The 20,165-nt window shown below is 36.1% G+C and overlaps 1 protein-coding gene across 8 annotated transcripts in view; it reads left to right on the top strand.

Annotated features, from left to right (window-relative positions):
• ARNT (aryl hydrocarbon receptor nuclear translocator) overlaps positions 1-20,165 on the top strand; it is a 60,585-nt gene that overhangs the window by 2,653 nt on the left and 37,767 nt on the right. For 6 of the 8 annotated variants that reach the window (XM_045544931.1, XM_045544937.1, XM_045544935.1 and 3 more), the window contains exon 2: positions 16,883-16,994. In XM_045544931.1, coding sequence (XP_045400887.1) covers positions 16,883-16,994 — 112 coding nt within the window. Of the gene's footprint in view, positions 1-14,738; positions 14,836-16,882; positions 16,995-20,165 lie in introns of those variants that run through there. The other 2 variants (XM_045544933.1, XM_045544943.1) reach the window with 2 other exon arrangements.

Raw genomic sequence — 20,165 nt, 5'->3', positions numbered from 1 at the left:
TGACTTTTTTCCCCCGAATTGATAATTCTTCATATTCTATCCTTTTTCACTAATTCTTCCACTGGCAAGTAAAAGTGGATGGGTAGATGGTCCATGAAGCTTTAGGCTATAACTTTTGTCTATGGATTACTAACAATTTTGAGGAACACTTTTTAAATTGGATATGTGATTTGTAATGCATTGGCTAAGGGACTGGTTGGGAAGAGATTAGGTATTTGATTTACAATTTGATACTCAAACTGGAGACTCGAATGAGTTTGTAGTAAGTGTAGGTTTTTCCACCCTTGATTCTGGTATTCTCATTAACAGAAAACTCTTTTTGTGCTATTATGTGCAATTTATTGTGGATGGAGAACGCAAACACTGGGTTTGTAAGGCTACCATTTAAGAAAAAAATTTCTCTTTCGATAATTTTCACCTGTATAAATTATAGTTTTAAATTCATCAATTAACAAAATTCTTATGTCACTTTTATTTACCTTTTCCAGATATGGGAAAATTGGAATTCATGCAGTGTAAGATTAAGATGTCAAGATATTCTTCTATTATTAACATATATTCTACTGCAAAGACCTTTAAAAGTGTATTTTACTAATTTAGTAGTTGAAATATGATTAACATTTTTGAAAAGGAACCTCAATCTGCATAGTTTTTGTGCAGTATATTTGCATTACCAACCTGCATCTTCTTTTTCTATTTTCTTAGAAATTAAGAAGTAGATACTTATGTATTCTTGGAAATCTAGTTTTTTGGTCATTTTGAAATAGTGGTCTCTGAGCTTAATTTTTTGCATTTCGGTCCTCCCCTTTTCCTCAAATAGTCCACTAAGAAATGAGATTAATATGTTTCATGGATGTTTTTTGAAAGTCTTTTGCTGTTCTCTGCTATTGATGACTTTCTTCTAAGGCAGTAACAATAGGGATTTCCACAGTGCCAAGTGGTGGTTGATCTTCACAAACTAAATTGCCACACTCAGGCCTGGCGCGGTGGCTCACGCCTGTAATCCTAGCACTCTGGGAGGCCAAGGCGGGTGGATCGCTCGAGGTCAGGAGTTCAAGACCAGCCTGAGCAAGAGCAAGACCCCCGTCTCTACTAAAAATAGAAAGAAATGATTTGGACAGCTAAAAAAATATATATATAAAAAAAATTAGCCAGACATGGTGGCGCATATCTGTAGTCCCAGCTACTCGGGAGGCTGAGGCAGGAGGATTGCTTGAGCCCAGGAGTTTGAGGTTGCTGTGAGCTAGGCTGACGCCACGGCACTCTAGCCAGGGCAACAGAGTGAGACTCTGTCTCAAAAAAAAAAAATAAATAAATAAATAAAATAAATAAATTGCCACACTCAAGGAAACTAAGCCCTTTTCCTTGATTTAACTTAGGCTGTGACACCTTGGCTGTGTCTAATTCCAAAACTAGTAAAATTTGAATCCTTGATTTGTGAACACTGCCTTTGGAGCTATCTTTTTCTTTCAAGATTAGTTACAAGACTTATTTAAAATGTTAATTCCCTGGTGTTATAATACTGTAATGGGGCACAAAGATAACATTTCTGTTGACACTATCCAGTATTTTTGTGGTTGTATAGCTGATTTTATTTAGATGTAATAATAAAAAAGCACATTTAAGGTGCTTCTGAAATGCAGGGCCTGAGCTTAATGGAGTCTGGGTTTACCACCCACACCTTGTAGAGACATCTGTTTTTAAGAATGCTGCCTAATATGCAATGATGACTTCAGTAAGTAGACATCAGTGAGTGTTTGAGTTGGAAACATGATGACACGATGCCTATCATTTAAGGAAACAAACCCAGAGAAAGGAATGGACACATTTATTAAGTTCCTACTATATGCCAGGCCACACTTTCCTAGTTTGTTGACTAGTCTCTATATTAGAAACTGTCTCCCTCTTTTCAGATAAAATTCTTTGAATTTATATATTTTTTCATCATTTCTTCATTTTTTATTTCCCTCCACATTTTCACTGTAGTTGAACGGACAAAGGAAGTTATGGCTTCAACAATGTAATTAGAATATAAGTTTCATGAGAGCAGAACTTTTGCTTCTCTTGTTCACCACAGCACCCTGGTGCTTACGATGGTGCCTAGTATATAGGACTAGAGTTCAATATTTGTTGAATAAATGAACAAATGTAAAACCCAGCATTGGTGGTTCATTCCTTATGCACTGTTAACATGAAAATACTTTTGAAAGGATAATACTAATTAAGCCATTGACATCATGAATTAATTTATACCAACTATAGTAATACCTAATATTTAACAATGTATGCCAGCTATTTTAAATGTATTATCTCATTTAATAATTACAACAATTTTATGAAGTAGGTATTATCCTTGTTATACAGAGGAGCAAACTAAGGTACCAAGTGCATAAGTTAACTTGTCTGAAGTCCCCTAGCTACTAGGAGGTAGAAACAAAATTTGATTGCTGGCAGTCTATTTACACAGTCAGCATTCTTTTTTTTTTTGAGACACAGTCTCACTCTGTTGCCCGGGCTAGAGTGCCATGGTGTCAGCCTAGCTCACAGCAACCTCAAACTCCCGGACTCAAGCAATCCTTCTGCTTCAGCCTCCCGAGTAGCTGGGACTACAGGCATGCACCACCATGCCCGGCTAATTTTTTCTATATATATTTTTAGTTGTCCAGCTAATTTCTTTCTATTTTTAGTAGAGATGGGGTCTCGCTCTTTCTCAGGCTGGAGTTAGCATTCTTAATCTCTAAATTATAAGACTTTTTCCAGGCCGGGCATGGTGGCTCACGCCTGTAATCCTGGCACTTTAGGAGGCTGAGATGGGAGGATTGCTTGAGGCCAGGAGTTCAAGACCAGTCTGAGCAACAGTGAGACCGCATCTCCACAAAAAATAGAAAAATTAGCCATGCATGGTGGTGTGTGCTTGTGTAGTTCCAGCTACTTGGTAGGCTGGGGCAGGAAGATCACTTGAGCCCAGGAGTTTGAGGTTGCAGTTAGCTATGATGATGCCACTACTCTTCTGTAGTCCAGGGAACAGAGCGGGACCCTGTCTCAAAAAAAAAAAAAAAGACTTTTTCCATTGTGATGTAGAGTCACTTCCTACTGAAATGTAGTACAAGTGGATATCTTTTGAGGAGGAGTGTGGGGCATTGTCTTGAGGTAGATGAAGGAGATGAAATACGTTAGTCAGCTTGGAGGGCACACTATTGCTGAGATGGAGAACTGAGTGCAAGGTGCTGAAAAAAGAGCTGGAAGAGTAGTTTTCTAAAATCTATTCTGTAACTTCCTATATTCTTTCCTTATAGTTCTGTGTTTCAGCTCTTTAAATACTTTTAAGCTTCTTATTAGAATCCTTCTCTGAGTTCTTTGTACTCCATAATTGAGCCTCTTCTAGAAACTTGGCTTCAGAGTCACTGCACATGCTTGTTTTTCTCACTGACTGTTTCTTATTTGTCCCTTTTGCCTGGTCATTTTCTTTTTCTTTTTTAGTAGGCTTTTACTTTTATATTCTGAGTCCTATGGCTAGAACTCTTAACTAAATAGTAAACCAAGCAACTGCCTTCATTTCTACCTATTTGCCCAGCTACTTGCCTTCGTACCTCAATTTAGCATTTACTTGGTACTTATTATATCTCTTTCCCTTCATTTAACTTTTTTATATTAAAGACTCCAAAAATTTTGTTCCTGGCTCTCACATAAACTGCTTTCCTATATTTTCATCTATTTAAAAGACCTCTCTCTCTCTTTTTTGAGGGGTACAGGGTCTCACTATGTTGCCCAGGTTGGTCTCAAACTCCTGGGCTCAAGTGATCCTCTCACTTCCTGAGTAGCTGAGACTATAGGCACAGGCCAGTGCACCTGGCTACATCTCTATTTGAATAATCTTTAACATACTATGTATATGTTCTCCAATATTTCCTTCAAATCTGCTGTCCGTCTTTTCAGTATCTTTCATGATTATCACAGTTTTCCAATTCCCCAGGCTAAGCAACTAGAAGTATTTGGGTTTTTTCCTTTTTATGAGTTAATCTGGGTAGTTATCATATGTTCTTGGCTCTTTTGCTTTAAAAATAAATGTATATATTCATTTAAAGTTATTTTAATCAAAATTATACATGCATATATTATATTTAAAGTCTTAGATAGTTTTACAAGGTGTATTACAAAAAATAGCAGTCCTCTACTCCCTTTCTCTAATTTCTTTCTCTGTAATGGCAACCATTTTTATTTCTTTAACAGAACTTTTTGCTTTTGTTTAAATAAAATGTCCCAGAACTGAATGAAAAACATGAGTTTCCAAACTGAAGGGGCTAGATGAGTGGATGAAAACACACTCACATCAAGGCACATTATGCTGAAATTTCAGCATCAGATACAAAGAGAATATCCTAGAAGCTTCAGGGAGAAAAAAATTGGCCGCATTCAAAAGAATCAGGAATCAGATTGATCTTGTTGCTTTTTTTCTTTTTTTGGAGATGAAGTCTTGCTCTGTCGCCCTAGGTAGATGATGGAGTGCACTAGAGGGTGTGCTCCACCAGTAGGAGAGAGATATGGAATATGGGAAAGAGGCAGTACAACCCAGGAGAAAAGTGAAGCATCCAGTATGCATACATTGCTATTAGTTTCCCTGTTTTTTTTTTCTTTTTCTTTTTCGTTTTTGTTTTTTGAGAGTCTTACTCTGTCACCCTGGCTAGAGTGCAGTGGTGTTGTAATAGCTCACTGACACCTCCAACTCCTGGGCTCAAGTGATCCTCCTGCCTCAGCCTCCCGAGTAGCTGGACTACAGGCATGTGCCACCATATCTGTAGTGGCAAAAACCAGAAAACAGTTTTTTTCTATTTTTGTTAGAAAGCTGAGTCTTGCTCTTACTCAGGCTGGTCTCAAACTCCTGAGCTCAAGTGATCCTTCCATCCTGGCCTCCCAGAGTGCTAGGATTACAGGTGTGAGCCACTGCGCCTGGCTGGTTTCCCTGTTTTCAATAGGGTACCCCCACTTTCACATTTGCCTGGTGTTCCCCAAGTGGGAAGACCTTTGGTTTACACTCTCCAGAGAAGTCTGTCTTTCACAGGGACACAATATCAACCTCTTTAGAAGGTTAGGAGCAATCAGTTTTTTAAATGTGCCTACCCTTAGACCCAGCAAGTCATTTTCAGAAATTTGTTAGTATAGAAATCCTGGCATCTATGCATAAAGATATACAAAGATATTCACTGTAATATTATTTATTTTATTTTATTTTTATTTTATTTTATTTTTTTTGAGACAGAGTCTCTCTCTGTTGCCCGGGCTAGAGTGAGTGCCGTGGCGTCAGCCTAGCTCACAGCAACCTCAAACTCCTGGGCTTAAGTGATCCTACTGCCTCAGCCTCCCCAGTAGCTGGGACTACAGGCATGCGCCACCATGCCCGGCTAATTTTTTCTGTATATATTTTAGTTGGCCAGATAATATCTTTCTATTTTTAGTAGAGACGGGGTCTCGTTCTTGCTCAGGCTGGTCTCGAACTCTTGACCTTGAGCGATTCACCCGCCTCGGCCTCCCAGAGTGCTAGGATTACAGGCGTGAGCCACCGCGCCCAGCCTTGTAATATTATTTATGATCGTGATAGTTTGAATGTCATAATCTACATACATTTATACCATGAAGTACCATACAGCTATTAAAAAGAATGAGCTACACCTGTATTTACTGTCATGGCACCCTCTCCAAGATATATTGTTACATGGAAGAAGAAAGGTTCAGCGTAAGTACAGATGTTTCTCCATTTACGATGGGGCTATGTCCAGATAAACCCATTATAAGTTGAAAATATTAGAAGTCAAAGATGAATTTAGGGCCGGCCGTGGTGGCTCACGCCTGTAATCCTAGCACTCTGGGAGGCCAAGGCAGGTGGATCGTTTGAGCTCAGGAGTTCGAGATCAGCCTGAGCAAGAGCGAGACCCCGTCTCTACTAAAAAAATAGAAAGAAATGATCTGGACAGCTAAAAATATATATAGAAAAAAAATTAGCTGGGCATGGTGGCACGTGCCTGTAGTCCCAGCTACTCGGGAGGCTGAGGCAGAAGGATTGCTTAAGCCCAGGAGTTGGAGGTTGCTGTGAGCTAGGCTGACGCCACGGCACTGTAGCCTGGGCAACAGAGGGAGACTCTGTCTCAAAAAAAAAAAAGAAAGAAAAATGAATTTAGTACACCTAATCTACTGACATAGCTTAGCCTAGCCTATCTTAAACGTTCTAAAAATGCTTACATTAGTCTACAGTGAGCAAAAACATCTAACATAAATTCTACTTTTTTTTTTGATAAAATGTTGGCTATTATGTAATTTATTGAATATTGTACATTACTTCAAAATTGCAGTGTTTTCCTACCATCATAAAGTCAAGAAATCTTAAGTGGAGCCATCACAAGTTGGAGACTGTATAATATGATCCCATTTTTTGCTTGTTTGGTAAAAATTAACAAAACCTTATATACAGTACATAGTGTAAGTGTACAGAAAGAACTCTGGAAGGATTCATATCAAAATGCTAATAGCAGTTACCCATAGGGAGGAAAGTAGAATTGGGATATGTATGTGGACGATTTTACTTTTGACTGTTTGCTTCTGTATTGTTCAAATGTTTTTAGTGACTTCTGTATTTGATTTTCTGTACATCCTTATTGTATTTTAATGTATTACTCTTGTCATGAAAAATTAATTTCAAAATCAATCAGTAGTTTGGTGTTTGGTATATTTAAATAAAGCTACTATTTAAGAAGTAGTTACAGTGCACCAGGCACAATGCTAAGTAGTTTTTATATTCATTATCTAATTTAATCCTCCCAAAAGGTAGATACTGTTATTAACCATATTTCACAGATAAACTCAAGTGATAAAGTAATTTGCCCAAGGTCTTACAACTGGTAAGTGGTGACCCTCTGACTGGAATGTGGATTAGAGTTTAAACTGTGTTTTCTCAGATTTTTCAGTGCATGCCACACAGATAGGCATGCACACATGTTATTCTTTTTAAAAATTGGCATCATGCATTCTTTGGTCATAAAAATAATATATGATTATTGTAAAAGATAAAACAATATGGATATTTAGAAAATCAAATGTAGAAGTCTCCAAATGCCATTTTGGAGATAATCACTGTTAAGTTTATTGTGCAATATTTGCTCACGATGTCATCCTCAACTATTTCTAGAACTTAACAGGCATGCTTTCACCTCAGGGTCTTTGCAGTTTGCCTAAGGTGCATCCCCAAGACACCTGCATAGTTGTTTATTCCCTCATCTCCATCTGATTTTTCCTCAGATGTTACCTTTTTTAGCAAGGCCTTCCTTCACCATCTAAAATTGCAGCCTCCTACCCTTGCACCTTTATGTACTTCTGTTTGACTTTTCCTAGCTTATTTTTCTCCGTATTTATCATTGTTAACATACTATTAGGGTAAACAATATGAAATTACCAATATTTGTCCATTTTAACCTATAAAATGGCAATTTCAGATTGTCAACCTAATTTATATTTTGATTATTTCTCTTGTTTATCTCTCTCACAATAGTAAGATTCATAAGGGTTAGGATTTTTGTCTTGTTCTATTTATTGCTTTATTTCCAGGGCCTGTAACAGTGCCTGACATGTAATAGTCATGTAGTAAATATGAGTCTTTACAGACTTTTGTTACACATATAATATTAAAGGAATATATTATATATTTTCTGCAACTTGTTTTTTCTATAATCATGTATGGTGGATAACTTTTCATTTTAGTGATACAGAATCACTTCAGATTTCTAAAATATATTTTAAAACTTTTTTGTTGTGGCAGAATACATATAAAATTTGCCCCTTTAACCATTTTTAAGTATACAGTTCAGTGACATTAAGTACATTTACATTGTTGTGCAACCATCACCATCATCCATCTCTGGAACTTTTTTCATCTTACAAAACTGAAACACTGTACCCATTAAACAATAACTCCCCATTTACCCCTCTCCGCAGCCCCTGGCGATCACCATTCTGTCTCTAAATACGGCTAACTGTAGGTACCTCATGTAAATGGAATCATACAGCATTTGTTCTTTTGTGAAGGGCTGATTTCACTTAGCATAATGTCTTTAAGGTTCATCTGTGTTGTACAGGTGTCAGAATTTCCTTCCTTTTTTAAGGCTGAGTAACATTCTATTATAATGTATACACCACATTTTCTTTATCCTTTCATCTGTTAAGGGCACTTGGGTTGCCTCTACCATTAGCTATTGTGAATAGTGCTTCTGTGAACATGGGTGTACAAATATCTCTTTTTTTGTTTTTTAGAGACAGGGTTGCACTCTGTCACCCAGGCTGGAATGCAGTGGCCCAATTGTAATTCACTGTAACCTTGAACTCCTGGGCTTAGGCAGTCCTCCTGCCTCAACCTCCTGAGGCTAGGACTATAAGTGCTCACCACCACACCCAGCTAATTTGTGAAGTTTTTTTTACAGATAGAGTCTTGCTGTGTTTTCCAGGCTGGTCTCAAATTCCTGGGCTCAAGGGATCCTTCTGCCTCAGCCTCCTGAGTAGCTGTGACTACAGGTTAACATCACCATGCCTGGCTTTATTTTTAATTTTTTGAGGCACCACCATACTGTTCCCCATCGTGGCTGCCCTGTTTTACATTTTTCCAGCAGCACGCAGTGGTTGCAGTTTCTCCACAACCTTGCCAACACTTGTTATTTTCTGTTGTTTTTTTTGTTTGTTTGCTTGTTTCTTTGGGGATGGCTTCTCATTGTGATTTTGATTTACATTTTTCTAATGATTAGTGATGTTAAGCACTTTTCATGTCTTTTTTTGGCTATTAGTATATCTTCTTTGCAGACATGTCTATTCAAGTTCTTTGCCCATTTTTAAATTGTTTTTTGTTGTTGTTTAGTTGTAGGAGCTCTTTATGTTAATATATTCTGGATATTAATCAAATATCACATATATGATTTGCAGTTTTTTTCCCATTCCATGGATTGTTTTTCACTTTGTTGATAGTGTTCTTTGATACACAGAAGTTTTTAATTTTGAGCTGGATGTGGTGGTGCATGCCCATAGTCCCAGCTAGTTAAGAGCTGAGGCAGGAGGATCACTTGAGCTTCTGAGTTCAAGTCCAGGCTGAGCAACTTAGTGAGACCCTCTATCTGAAAAAAAAAAAAAGTTTTTAATTTTGATGAAGTTTAATTTATCTATTGCTTTTGTTGCTTGTACTTTTGGTATCATATTCAAGAAATCATTGCCAAATCCGGTGTCATGAACTTTTCCTCTGTGTTTTCTTTTAAGAGTTTTATAGTTTTAGCTTTTGCATTTAGATCTTTGATCCATTTTGAGTCATTTTTTGTATATGGTGTAAGGTAAGGTTCAGCTTCATTCTTTTACATAAGGATATCCAGTTTTCCCAATACCTTGTGTTGAAAAGACTGTTCTTTCCCCATTGAATGGTCTTAGCACCCTTGTCCAAATCATTTGACTATATTTGAGGGTTTATTTCTAGGCCCCTTTCTATTCCTCTATTCTGTTCTATTGGTCTATGTGTCTGTCTTTATGCCAGTACTACACTGTTTTGATTACTATAGCTTTGTGATACATCACTATTTAAATGTGGATATTTAGTACTGTCTTTATCCAGTATTAAAATGGATATGTATTAAACATGAGTTATAACTGCTTGGATCTTATAATAAAAGACATGCATAAAAGCTGTTTTGTGTTTGAGGTTAGGTGTAATTTATTATAAATATAATTTTGAGGTAGATTTTGGGATTAATAAATAAAACATTTAAAAAATCCAGGGTAGTTCATATACTAGATAAGTTAGGAATATTATAAATCATTGTTACCAACATAAACATTTTATTATCTATTCGATTTGTAATGCTTCGTTTATTGTCCCTGTTTTCCTGTGATGTGTTTTCAGTAATTTAGTTTTATAGTTACTCCTGTCTCAGGAAACAAATTACATTCAGAAGTAGCTTTGATTTAAATTTGGTAGGCTATGTTGGCTGACTAAAGTATGTTGTATTTACTATTTTTCTGTAATTTCTGTCAGTTACATTGTGATTTTTATAGAAGGTATAAATTCAGTGCAATAGGAATACTCCTTAACTGTACTACACTTATACTAAGTTCCTCTTCCATTTAAAAGGAGCTTATTTTAGCAAATTAAATCCACCAGTATATTAAAAGAATCATACATCATTATTGTATTAGCTTCTTAGGGCTGCTCTAACAAATTAACACAAATTGGAGGGATTAAAACAACAGAAGTTTATTCTCTCACAGTTCTGGAGGCTTAGAGTCTAAAATGAAGATGTCAGTAGGGTTGATTCCTTCTGGAGGCTCTGTAGGAGAAACCTTTCCCTCTCTTCTGGCTTGTAATCACATCACTGTAATCTCTGTCTTCGTATCTAAATCTCCCTCTCCTTTCTCTTATAAAGACAGTAGTCTTTGGATTTAGAGCACACCCTAATCCAGTGTGACCTCAAGTTTAACTAATTACATCTTTGGAGACCCTATTTCCAAATAAAGGTTACATTCTGAGGTCCTGGGTGGACACACATTTTACACTGTTCAACCCACTGTTATCAATTAGGGTTTATTCCAGGAAGCTGAGGGTGGTTCAGTATGAGAAAACCTATATAATTCATGTCATAAACAAACAGGAAAAAATATTATATCAATAAATGCTTTAGAAAAGCATTTGTTTCTGATAAGAAACACCCATTTTTGATTAAAAAATACAGTTAATCAGAATAAAATTAACCCCCCTAAATTAAGTCCAGTGAAATCATGAATAAGACGGAGATATCCATATTCATTTTGGAAGGTTTCTTACCCTTTTGTATGCCATGGACCCTTTTTGCTGTTTGGTGACACCTGTTGAACCTCCTTAGAATGTAACTCAGTGCGTAAAATAGCAATATATAGCATTATAAAGGAAATCAATTATATTAAAAATACAGTTATCTACATATTAAAAAATTACCATTTTATGAAAATTATGTTTATTTCCTTTATTAACAAATAGCATGTAGTGACAAGTCTATATATACCATATTTTGAGGTAGAATATAACAATTCTAGATATCTAATAACTGTCATGTGATATGAAAATATCTGATTTCTATTGATTATAGCCACAGATACTCCTAATACTTCTGTGGTTTACTGTCTACATTCCTGCATAATTGAAGGAAATGCTAAATTTCATTTAGAGACTAATGAAAATAAAGATATAATTTTTCCTTATTTAAGTTCACAACTCCCTTACTCCCTGAATTTTATCCTTTGACAGAATAAGAACTCTTCTAGGCTGGGTATGGTGGCTTACACTCGTAATCCTAGCATTCTGGGAGGCTGAGGAAGGAGGATTGCTTGAGCTCAGGAGTTCAAGACCAGCCTAAGCAAGAGTGAGACCCCAACTCTACTAAAAATAGAAAAATTAGCCAGGCACAGTGGTGTGTACCTGTAGTCCCAGTTACTCAGGAGGCTGAGGAAGGAGGATCACTTGAGCTCAGGAGTTTGAGGTTACAGTGAGCTATGATGCCACTGCACACCAGCCAGGGCGACAGAGGGAGACTCTGTCTCAAAAAAAACAAAACAAAACTAAGAACTCTTATAATAATATACTAAGAGAAGAAAACAAAATAAATAGTGAAAATATTGAATAAGGGAGGTAAAATCATCATTCCTTAAAGATGATGTGAATGTATACTAAGAAAATCATAAAATATCTAAAAATAAAAAGATATAAGACCTACATGAAGAAAAGTATAAAATTTTATTGAAGGACATTAGAAAAGATCTGAATAAATGGAAGACATACCATATTTTTGTATGGGCAAATATATAGTATCATAATGGTACTGTTCTTTCAAATTAATAAATAAATTGAATGTAATTGAATTAACCTCATGAGTTTTTGATTGTTAGAACTTTACATAGATTTTAAAGTTAAAAAGGAACATGAAGTGTATGACATTAAAAAGTATTTTTAGCCTTTTGTTATGGGGGCGGGGGCCTGTTTGTCATCTGTGGTGAATGTATCTTGCTCTTGCTCTGTAAAGCTATTTAGCCCTTCCTCAATAAACTTCATTTTAGGCTTGCAAAAAAAAAATAAAAATGTTTTTAAACTTTTTATTTTATTCTCTTGAGACAGGGTCTTGCTCTGTCACCAGGCTAGAGTGTAGTGGCATGACCTGCAATCATAGCTCACAGCAACTACAAACTCCTGTGCTCAGGCAGTCCTCCTGACTCAGCCTCACAAAGTGCTGTGATTACAGGCGTAAATTAACGTTTTTATTTTGAGATAGCTTTAGATTCACGTATAGTTATAAGAAATAATACAGAGATTCCCTGTACCTTTAACTAATTTCCCCCAATGGCAGTATCTTGTAAAACTATAGTACAGTTTTTGTGTACAGTATAGTATACAAGAGTCCCCCTCATGGTGCCATTTATAGCCACATCCACTTTTGTCCTACTCCCACCCTCTTTTTAACCCTTGGCAGTCACTAATCAGTTCTCCTTTTCTATAGTTTTGTCATTTCAAGAATGTTCTATAAATGGAATCATATACGTTGTAACCTTTTGTGATTGGCTTTTTTCATTCACCATGGTTTCTCTGGAGATTCAGTCTGTTCTTTTTTTATTGCTGATGTAGTATTCAATAGGATGGGTATATCAGTTTGTTTAACCATTCACCTATTGAGGGACATCTGAGTTTCCCCCCCCCCAATTTTTGGCTATTAGAAATAAAACTGCCGTAAACTTTTGTTTACAGATTTTTGTGTAAACATACATCTTCCATTTTTCTGGGGTAAATGCCTAGAAGTATGGTTGCTGTGTTGTATGTTAGTTGCATTTTTAGGTTTTTTTTTTTTTTTTTTTTTATTAGCAGTAATTGAAGGCCACATTTTTAGGTTGTTTTTTTTTTTTTTTTTTTTGAGACAGAGTCTCACTCTGTTGCCCAGGCTAGAGTGCTGTGGCATCAGCCTAGCTCACAGCAACCTCAAACTCCTGGGCTCAAGCAATCCTTCTGCCTCAGCCTCCCGAGTAGCTGGGACTATAGGCATGCACCACCATGCCCGGCTAATTTTTCTATATATATTTTTAGTTGTCTTGTTAATTTCTTTCTATTTTTTAGTAGAGACAGGGTCTCGTCTTGCTCAGGCTGGTCTCGAATTCCTGACCTCGAGCAATCCTCCTGCCTCGGCCTCCCAGAGCAATCTCCATCTTTTACTTGGTGTATTTAGACCATTTACATTGAATAAAATTATTGATAGGGCTTAAGTCTGCCATTTTTCTTCTGTTTGCTTTTCCATGCCTTTTTGTTATTTGAACATTTTTTAGAATCCCATTTTGATTTATCCATAAAATTTGTTAGTGTATCTCTTTGGACAGCTTTCTAGTGCTTGCTGTAGGTATTATATATACATAACTTATCACAGTCTACTGGTGTTGTCATTTTACTAGTTTGATAAAGTGTTAGAAAACTTACCTCTATTTATGTTTCTTTACCATTTCCTCTTCATAATATAATTGTCTTAAATATATCCTCTGCATACATTTAGAAACGCACAGAACAGGTTTGTAATTTTTGCTTTAGCCATCACACATAATTTAGAAAACTTGAAAGAAGGAAATCCTGTTGGTTTTACCCATATTGTTGCTCACCATGTTCTTTCTTCTTTCCTAATGTTCCAAAATTTTTTCTTTTATAATTTCTATTATGTGTAGACAACTTTCTTTAACCAGTCTTTTAGGATAGATCTGCTGGGGATAAATTCTCCTTAATTTTCCTTTATCTGAGAATGTCTTAATTTCCTTTTCATTCCTGAATGTCTTCACTGGGTATAGGATTCTGGGTTGGTACTTCTTTTCTTTCAGAACTTAAAAAATGTTATCCGGTTCCTTGGATAACTTCTGTGGATGGCCTCCATGATTTCGGATGAAAAGTCCTCTGTCATTAGAATTATTTTCCCCCATAAGTAAGATGTCATTTTTCTCTGCCTACTTCCAAGACTTTTTCTTTGTTTTTAGTTTTCAGAAATTTAAATACATGATGTGTGTTGGAATGGCTTTCTTTAGGTTAATCCTTTTAGGGGTTTGGACAGCTTGAATCTGTAGGTTTATGTCTCTTGCCAAAATTGGAAAATTTTCATATGTTATTTTTCAGTCCTGCCTTCTTTCTCCTCTATTTCTGGGACTATAATGACAAAGATGTTAGATCTTTTGTTTTAGTCCCTAAGATCCCTGAGGCTCTATTAATTTTTTTCTCTCAGTCTGTTTACTCTCAGTTCAGATTAGGTAATTTCTAGTGTTCTGTCTTCCATTTCACTGATTTTTGTCCTTTGTACCCTCCATTCTGCTTTTGGAACCCATCCACTGAGCTTTTTATTTCAGTTACTATATTTTTCAGTTCTAAAATTTCTATTTGGTTCTTCTTCATGTCTCCTATTTCTTTGCCAAGGCTTTCTATTATTTTATTTGTTTTAATGTGTTTGTAATTGCTTGTTGCAGCATTTTTTTTCATGATTGCTTTAAAAATCTTTGTTTGATAAATCTAACATCTGTGTCATTTCAATGTTACCATCTGTTGATTGCCATTTTTCATTCAGTTTGAGATCTTCTTGATGTTGGGTATGACAGGGATTTTTTAGATTGAAACCTGGGCATTTTGTATTATGTTATGTGATGTTGCATCTTAATTAAACCTTCTGTTTTAGCTGGCTTTCGTTGACACCGCTTCGGCAGGGGAAGAGGGAGTGCTGCCTTGATACTGCTAGGTGAAGGTAGAATTCCAGGTTCCCTGCTTGGCCTCTGTTGACACCTAAGGTGAGGGCTCCTTTTTATTGCTGGATGAGGATGAGAGTCACAGCTTTACCATGATCTCCACTGATATGGCGAGAAGAAGGGTCCCCATTTCTGACCAGTGGAGATGAAAGTTCTGGGTCCCTTGTGGGTTTTCTCTGACACCACCCTGGCAGGGATATTGGGGTGCCTTGGTCTAGCCTTGCAAGGGTAAAAGTCTGGGCTTCCCACTCAACTTTTGCTGGCATGAGTGAGAGTGGGGCCAAAACTTTTCCCTGTCATATTTGATAGTTGTTTAAAAATTTGTCTTGCTATGCTGCCCCTTTTCCTGATGCTCAGAATAGAGAGGGATTTTAGAGGGCTATGTTTGTCCACGCCCCTTGGCATTGTCAGGTTGCTGACTTCTTCAGCCCATGTCTAGGATAGATGAGGCGAAAAGAAAACCTTGGGAACTCATTACCATGTCATTCCTCAGGTACTAATGTTCCTAGCCTGTCTGCCTTCTTTTCTCCACCTTTCAGAATACTCTTATATTTGTTATATATGTAAAATGCCCAGGATTTTTAGTTGTATTTAGCAGGAGGAATAGGGAAAAGTCCATTTACTCTATTGTTCTGGAAGCGTAAGTCAGTGTATGACATCTAATAAGACTATTTTGTAAAATAAGTTAATGGGGAACAGAGGACCTTTCCTATTAGACAATTAAAATATTAAAATATACTGTAAAACTATTATAATCAAAAGTGTTTGGTACTGACTGACATAGGAATAGGAAAATATATTAATTCAGAGTAAAAGTGTAGAAAGAGATCAAGTATCTATAGACATTTAAGGTATAATAGAGGAGGCACTTCAGGTAAGTGAGGAAAAGATAGACTATTCAGGAAATGATATTAGAAAAATTAGCCATCCATTTGGAAGAAATGGAAGCATATATATTAGAAATACATAGTAGACAAAGGGCTTAATATCCTTTTAATACTGATATATCCTATAGATTCATTAGAAAGAGATGCATTGTTTAGCATAAAAATACTAAAGATGTGAAGAGTCAACTCTTTGGTTTTAGATAACTCGAAGGTAAAAAGAAATATAATAGAAATGAAAACAAGTAATGTACCATTTTTACCTGTTAGGTTTCATAAAAATAAAAAGTATAATGTGTCCAGTGCTAGTGAGGGAAATAAGTACTCTCATATGCTCTTAGTGAGAGCATAAGTTGTAGCAGCCTTTTTGGAACATAATTTAGTAGTATCCATCAAAATATTAAATGTTTATATGCTTGGAACAACAAATTCCACCTCTAGAAATCTGTTCTAAATAGCAAAAGAATTTAAAGCTGTATATGTAAATGTTCTTGGAGCATTATTTATAATAATAAAAAATTGCAAACAACCTAAATAAATATAAGTCAGTTGGGTACTGGTTGAATAAAATATGGTACATTTGTACAATGTGAAGTAATAAAAAAGAATGAGGTATATATGTGTGTGATTGTGAGTGCGTGTAGATAAATATCCATGATGTATATGTATTTAAATTACAAAAGCAAGTTGCAGATCAAGATTCTAGTGATTACTGCTGAGAATGAGATTGAATTAGAAGGAAGGGGAAGGGTACATAATGAGGGACTTTAAGTTTTACTCTGCATAATTTTATTTTAAGTATTAGAATTTAGGTGATTTTTACTTTTGGGTTTTTCTGAATTTTCCAATCAAAATAAATTTAAAAAGCTAAATTATAAATATTTATTGCATGAATGAAATATATAAACCAATTTGTATATGTGGTTGTTTTAAATTATTATTTCACTGTTACAAGCTTTTTAAAGTAAAGGCTGCAGAGTATAGTACTCCTTCTAAATCCTATGAAGTGAGGAGAACCGAAGTATGGAGAAATCTTTTACCAATGTAAGAATTGAAGAAGAAAGCAATCTGGATGTGCACATTTGGAATTTTTGGCAAACCGCTGAGATCCATAGCTTGAGCCTTTCTTTTAGCCAGCTTGATGATATTGATGGTAAACAAGGACTTTCTTTTTGAAAATACATATTTCTTTTTTGTTCTGACAGAAATGACATCAGATGTACCATCATTGGGTCCAGCCATTGCCTCTGGAAACCCTGGGCCTGGGATTCAAGGTGGAGGAGCCATTGTCCAGAGGGCTATTAAGCGGCGACCAGGGTAAGTTTGAGTATGGTATGTTATGAATGTTTCTCCTATAAACCAACTTAATTTAGTTAGTTACTGGACCCATTTGGCTATTCCTGACTCTCTTTCTTCAACTGATTACTTACTACATTGCTGTCATATAAATCTCCTTGGTCTCTGGATTTTTCCTTTTTTTTTTTCTTGCACCTGTGTTCTAGGGGAGATTTGTCTTTTTGTCAAATTGATGTTTTTATCTAAGCTTCCCATAGCATTTGTTTTTTTAAACCAAGAATCTCTACAAGGTAAAGGACTGTGGCTAAGGCCAGAGATGTCCTCACTATTGCTGAGAAAACTACTGCTTTCATTAAGCTTTATGTCTATATTTCAAAATCATTTTGATAGGCTTCTTTTCTGAATTTAGGGAGTGCTGATCTTACTAATTTCTATTCTAAGTTATTGATATGTTGCTTGATTTAGAATGTAGAGTCTATTCAATTCCAAAAGTACTTATTAAATGCCTAATTAGTGTATGGCATTGTGCCGATTGTGAATAGGATACAAAGATAAATAGGACACAGTCCTTGTCTCCAAGTTGCTTATGTTTTGACAGGAATAATCATTACACACATACATATAATACAAGATAGAATATACCAAGTTTTATAAGAAGGGAACAAATTCAGTGCTGTGTTTTTCTGTGTACAGAAATACCACATTTGAAGCTGGGCGTGGTGGCTCACACCTGTAATCCTAGCACTCTGGGAGGCTGAGGCGGGCAGATCACTCGAGGTCAGGAGTTCAAGACCAGCCTGAGCAAGAGTGAGACCCCGTCTCTACTAAAAATAGAAAGAAATTATCTGGCCAACTAAAAATATATATAGAAAAAATTAGCCGGGCATGGTGGTGCATGCCTGTAGTCCCAGCTACTCGGGAGGCTGAGGCAGAAGGATTGCTTGAGCCCAGGAGTTTGAGGTTGCTGTGGGCTAGGCTGACGCCATGGCACTCTAGCCTGGGCAACAGAGTGAGACTCTGTCTCAAAAAAAAAAACCAAACAAACAAACAAAAAGAAATACCACATTTGGTAGGTAAAGATTGGGAAAAGCTTTAGAAAGGAGGCTGCTATAGAGGTGCCTGGATGAATGGGTAGTGTTTTATCCACTTTTTGGTATTACATTTCCCTTTTTTCTCTTTTCAAAAATTGTATCCCTACTATTATAACTAAGTTTCTTCTCACCAAAAGTAATTCAGGAGTGATCCATGAGTTAAGTGGTAACATGAGTAACATATTAAGATTTGCTACGTGTTCAAGAACTTTATACATTTTAACTCATTTATTGAGGCAGAGGGTATATAAGTAACTTTCTAAGGTTCTAAAGCTAGTAAGTGGCAGATCTAGGGTATAAACCTTGGGAGTTTAGCTTTAGAGTCCACTCTCTTAAACACTGTGTTATTGTTACATATAATAGCAAACAATTAGAACCAATATAAATATTTAAATTAAGGGATCACTTGAGCAAGTTACAGTATATTTAAAATGGAATACTATATTGCTAGAATTGGCAAATATGTATTAGTACAGAAAAATGTTCACAATATATTAAGAGAGGTTACAATATTACAGTAATATTTCATTGTCAGAAAAAAACATGAGTGCATAGCAAAAACACTGAAAGAATACTCATCAGATTTCTGGATGATGGGATTATGGGTGTTTTATTTTTTCTTTTGCTTTTAATTTTCTGGATTTTCTGAAATGAACATATATGATTGGTAATCAGAAAAATATATTAAAAGAAAGGTTGGAAAATGTAGAAAGTTAGAAAGAAGAACAAAATGACCAAAGTCAACTACCATCAGTTTTTTAGTGTATTTCCTTCAGTTTTTATACTTAAATTATTTTTAATAGTTATAATCATATAATTACATAGTTTTATGTAGCCTGGTCTTTTCACCTAAGCATATATAATAACCTTTGTTTGTATTGTTACATATTCTATATTAGCATAATTTTTAATGGTTGTGTAAAAGGATGTACTTAATTCCTGTTTGGGGACATTCAAATTGTTTTAAAAATTTTGCTGTTATATGTAATGCTGCAATGAACATCTTTGTATGTAAACTTTTTTTCTATTTCAAGTTATTTCTTTAGATTCTTAGAAATTGAGTTATTGAATAGATGGGTAGGATTTTGACAGGTGATCAGGGACTGCAGGAAAGAGGAAGAGGAATGAACACTTTTGGGATTGATGCTGTACACTTCGTATGCAACCCATCTAGACTACTCACCCATAATATCAGGTTATGCCACTAGAGAATAAGTGAGAGTGACCACAGGGTTACAGTGATAACATGAGCAACGTTGTAGTTTAATAGAGTATAGAGATTAAAAGGAGATTGGCCTACTCTATTAGCTATAATCTTTCCTAATCCCTCGAAATGAAATCCACCTCTTCTTTCACTGCACATTTAGGTCATTAAATCTGAAATGTCCGATTTTGAATCAGAAGTTTAGTTTATTATATCTCAAATAAAAAGCAGTACAATTAATCAAAGCATGTGCCTAAACTATCGACACAGTTTCGCCACCTTAAAGGTGTATGCCAGCAGCAAAGAAGCCTGGAGAGCGAGTAGCGATGAAATCGCAAAAGGTTTTTTACACAGCTTGTTGAGAATTGAGTATTTTTTCCTTGCAAGAAGTAGTCCACAGCCTGCAAGAAGTGGTAGTCAGTTGGTGCAAGGTCTGGTGAATATAGTGGATGACAGAGAGTTTCCAAGTTCAGCTTCTGTAGTTTGAGCAGCCTTGTTTGTGCAACATGTGGTCGAGCGTTGTCTTGCAGGAGGATTGGCTTGTATCTATAGACCAATCTCAGCTGCTTAATCACAAGCATCTTCATCATTCTGTCCAATTGGTTGCAGTAGACATCCACCGTAATGGATTGACCAGGTTTAATGAAGTTGTAATGGATAATACCAGCGCTGGACCACAAACACACCTTAGCTTTTTTTGATGAATGTTTTGTTTTATTTTGTTTTGTTTTGTTTTTTTGAGACAGAGTCTCACTCTGTTGCCCAGGCTAGCATGCCATGGCGTCAGCCTAGCTCACAGCAACCTCAAACTCCTGGGCTCAAGCAATCCTCCTGCCTCAGCCTCCCAGGCAGCTGGGACTTACAGGCATGTGCCACCATGCCCAGCTAATTATATAT

Source organism: Lemur catta, chromosome 3 (assembly GCF_020740605.2).
Source record: "Lemur catta isolate mLemCat1 chromosome 3, mLemCat1.pri, whole genome shotgun sequence".
NCBI lineage: Eukaryota > Metazoa > Chordata > Mammalia > Primates > Lemuridae > Lemur > Lemur catta.
The sequence above is the reverse complement of the archived record's forward strand: the minus strand, read 5'-3'. Positions and strand labels throughout refer to the sequence as shown.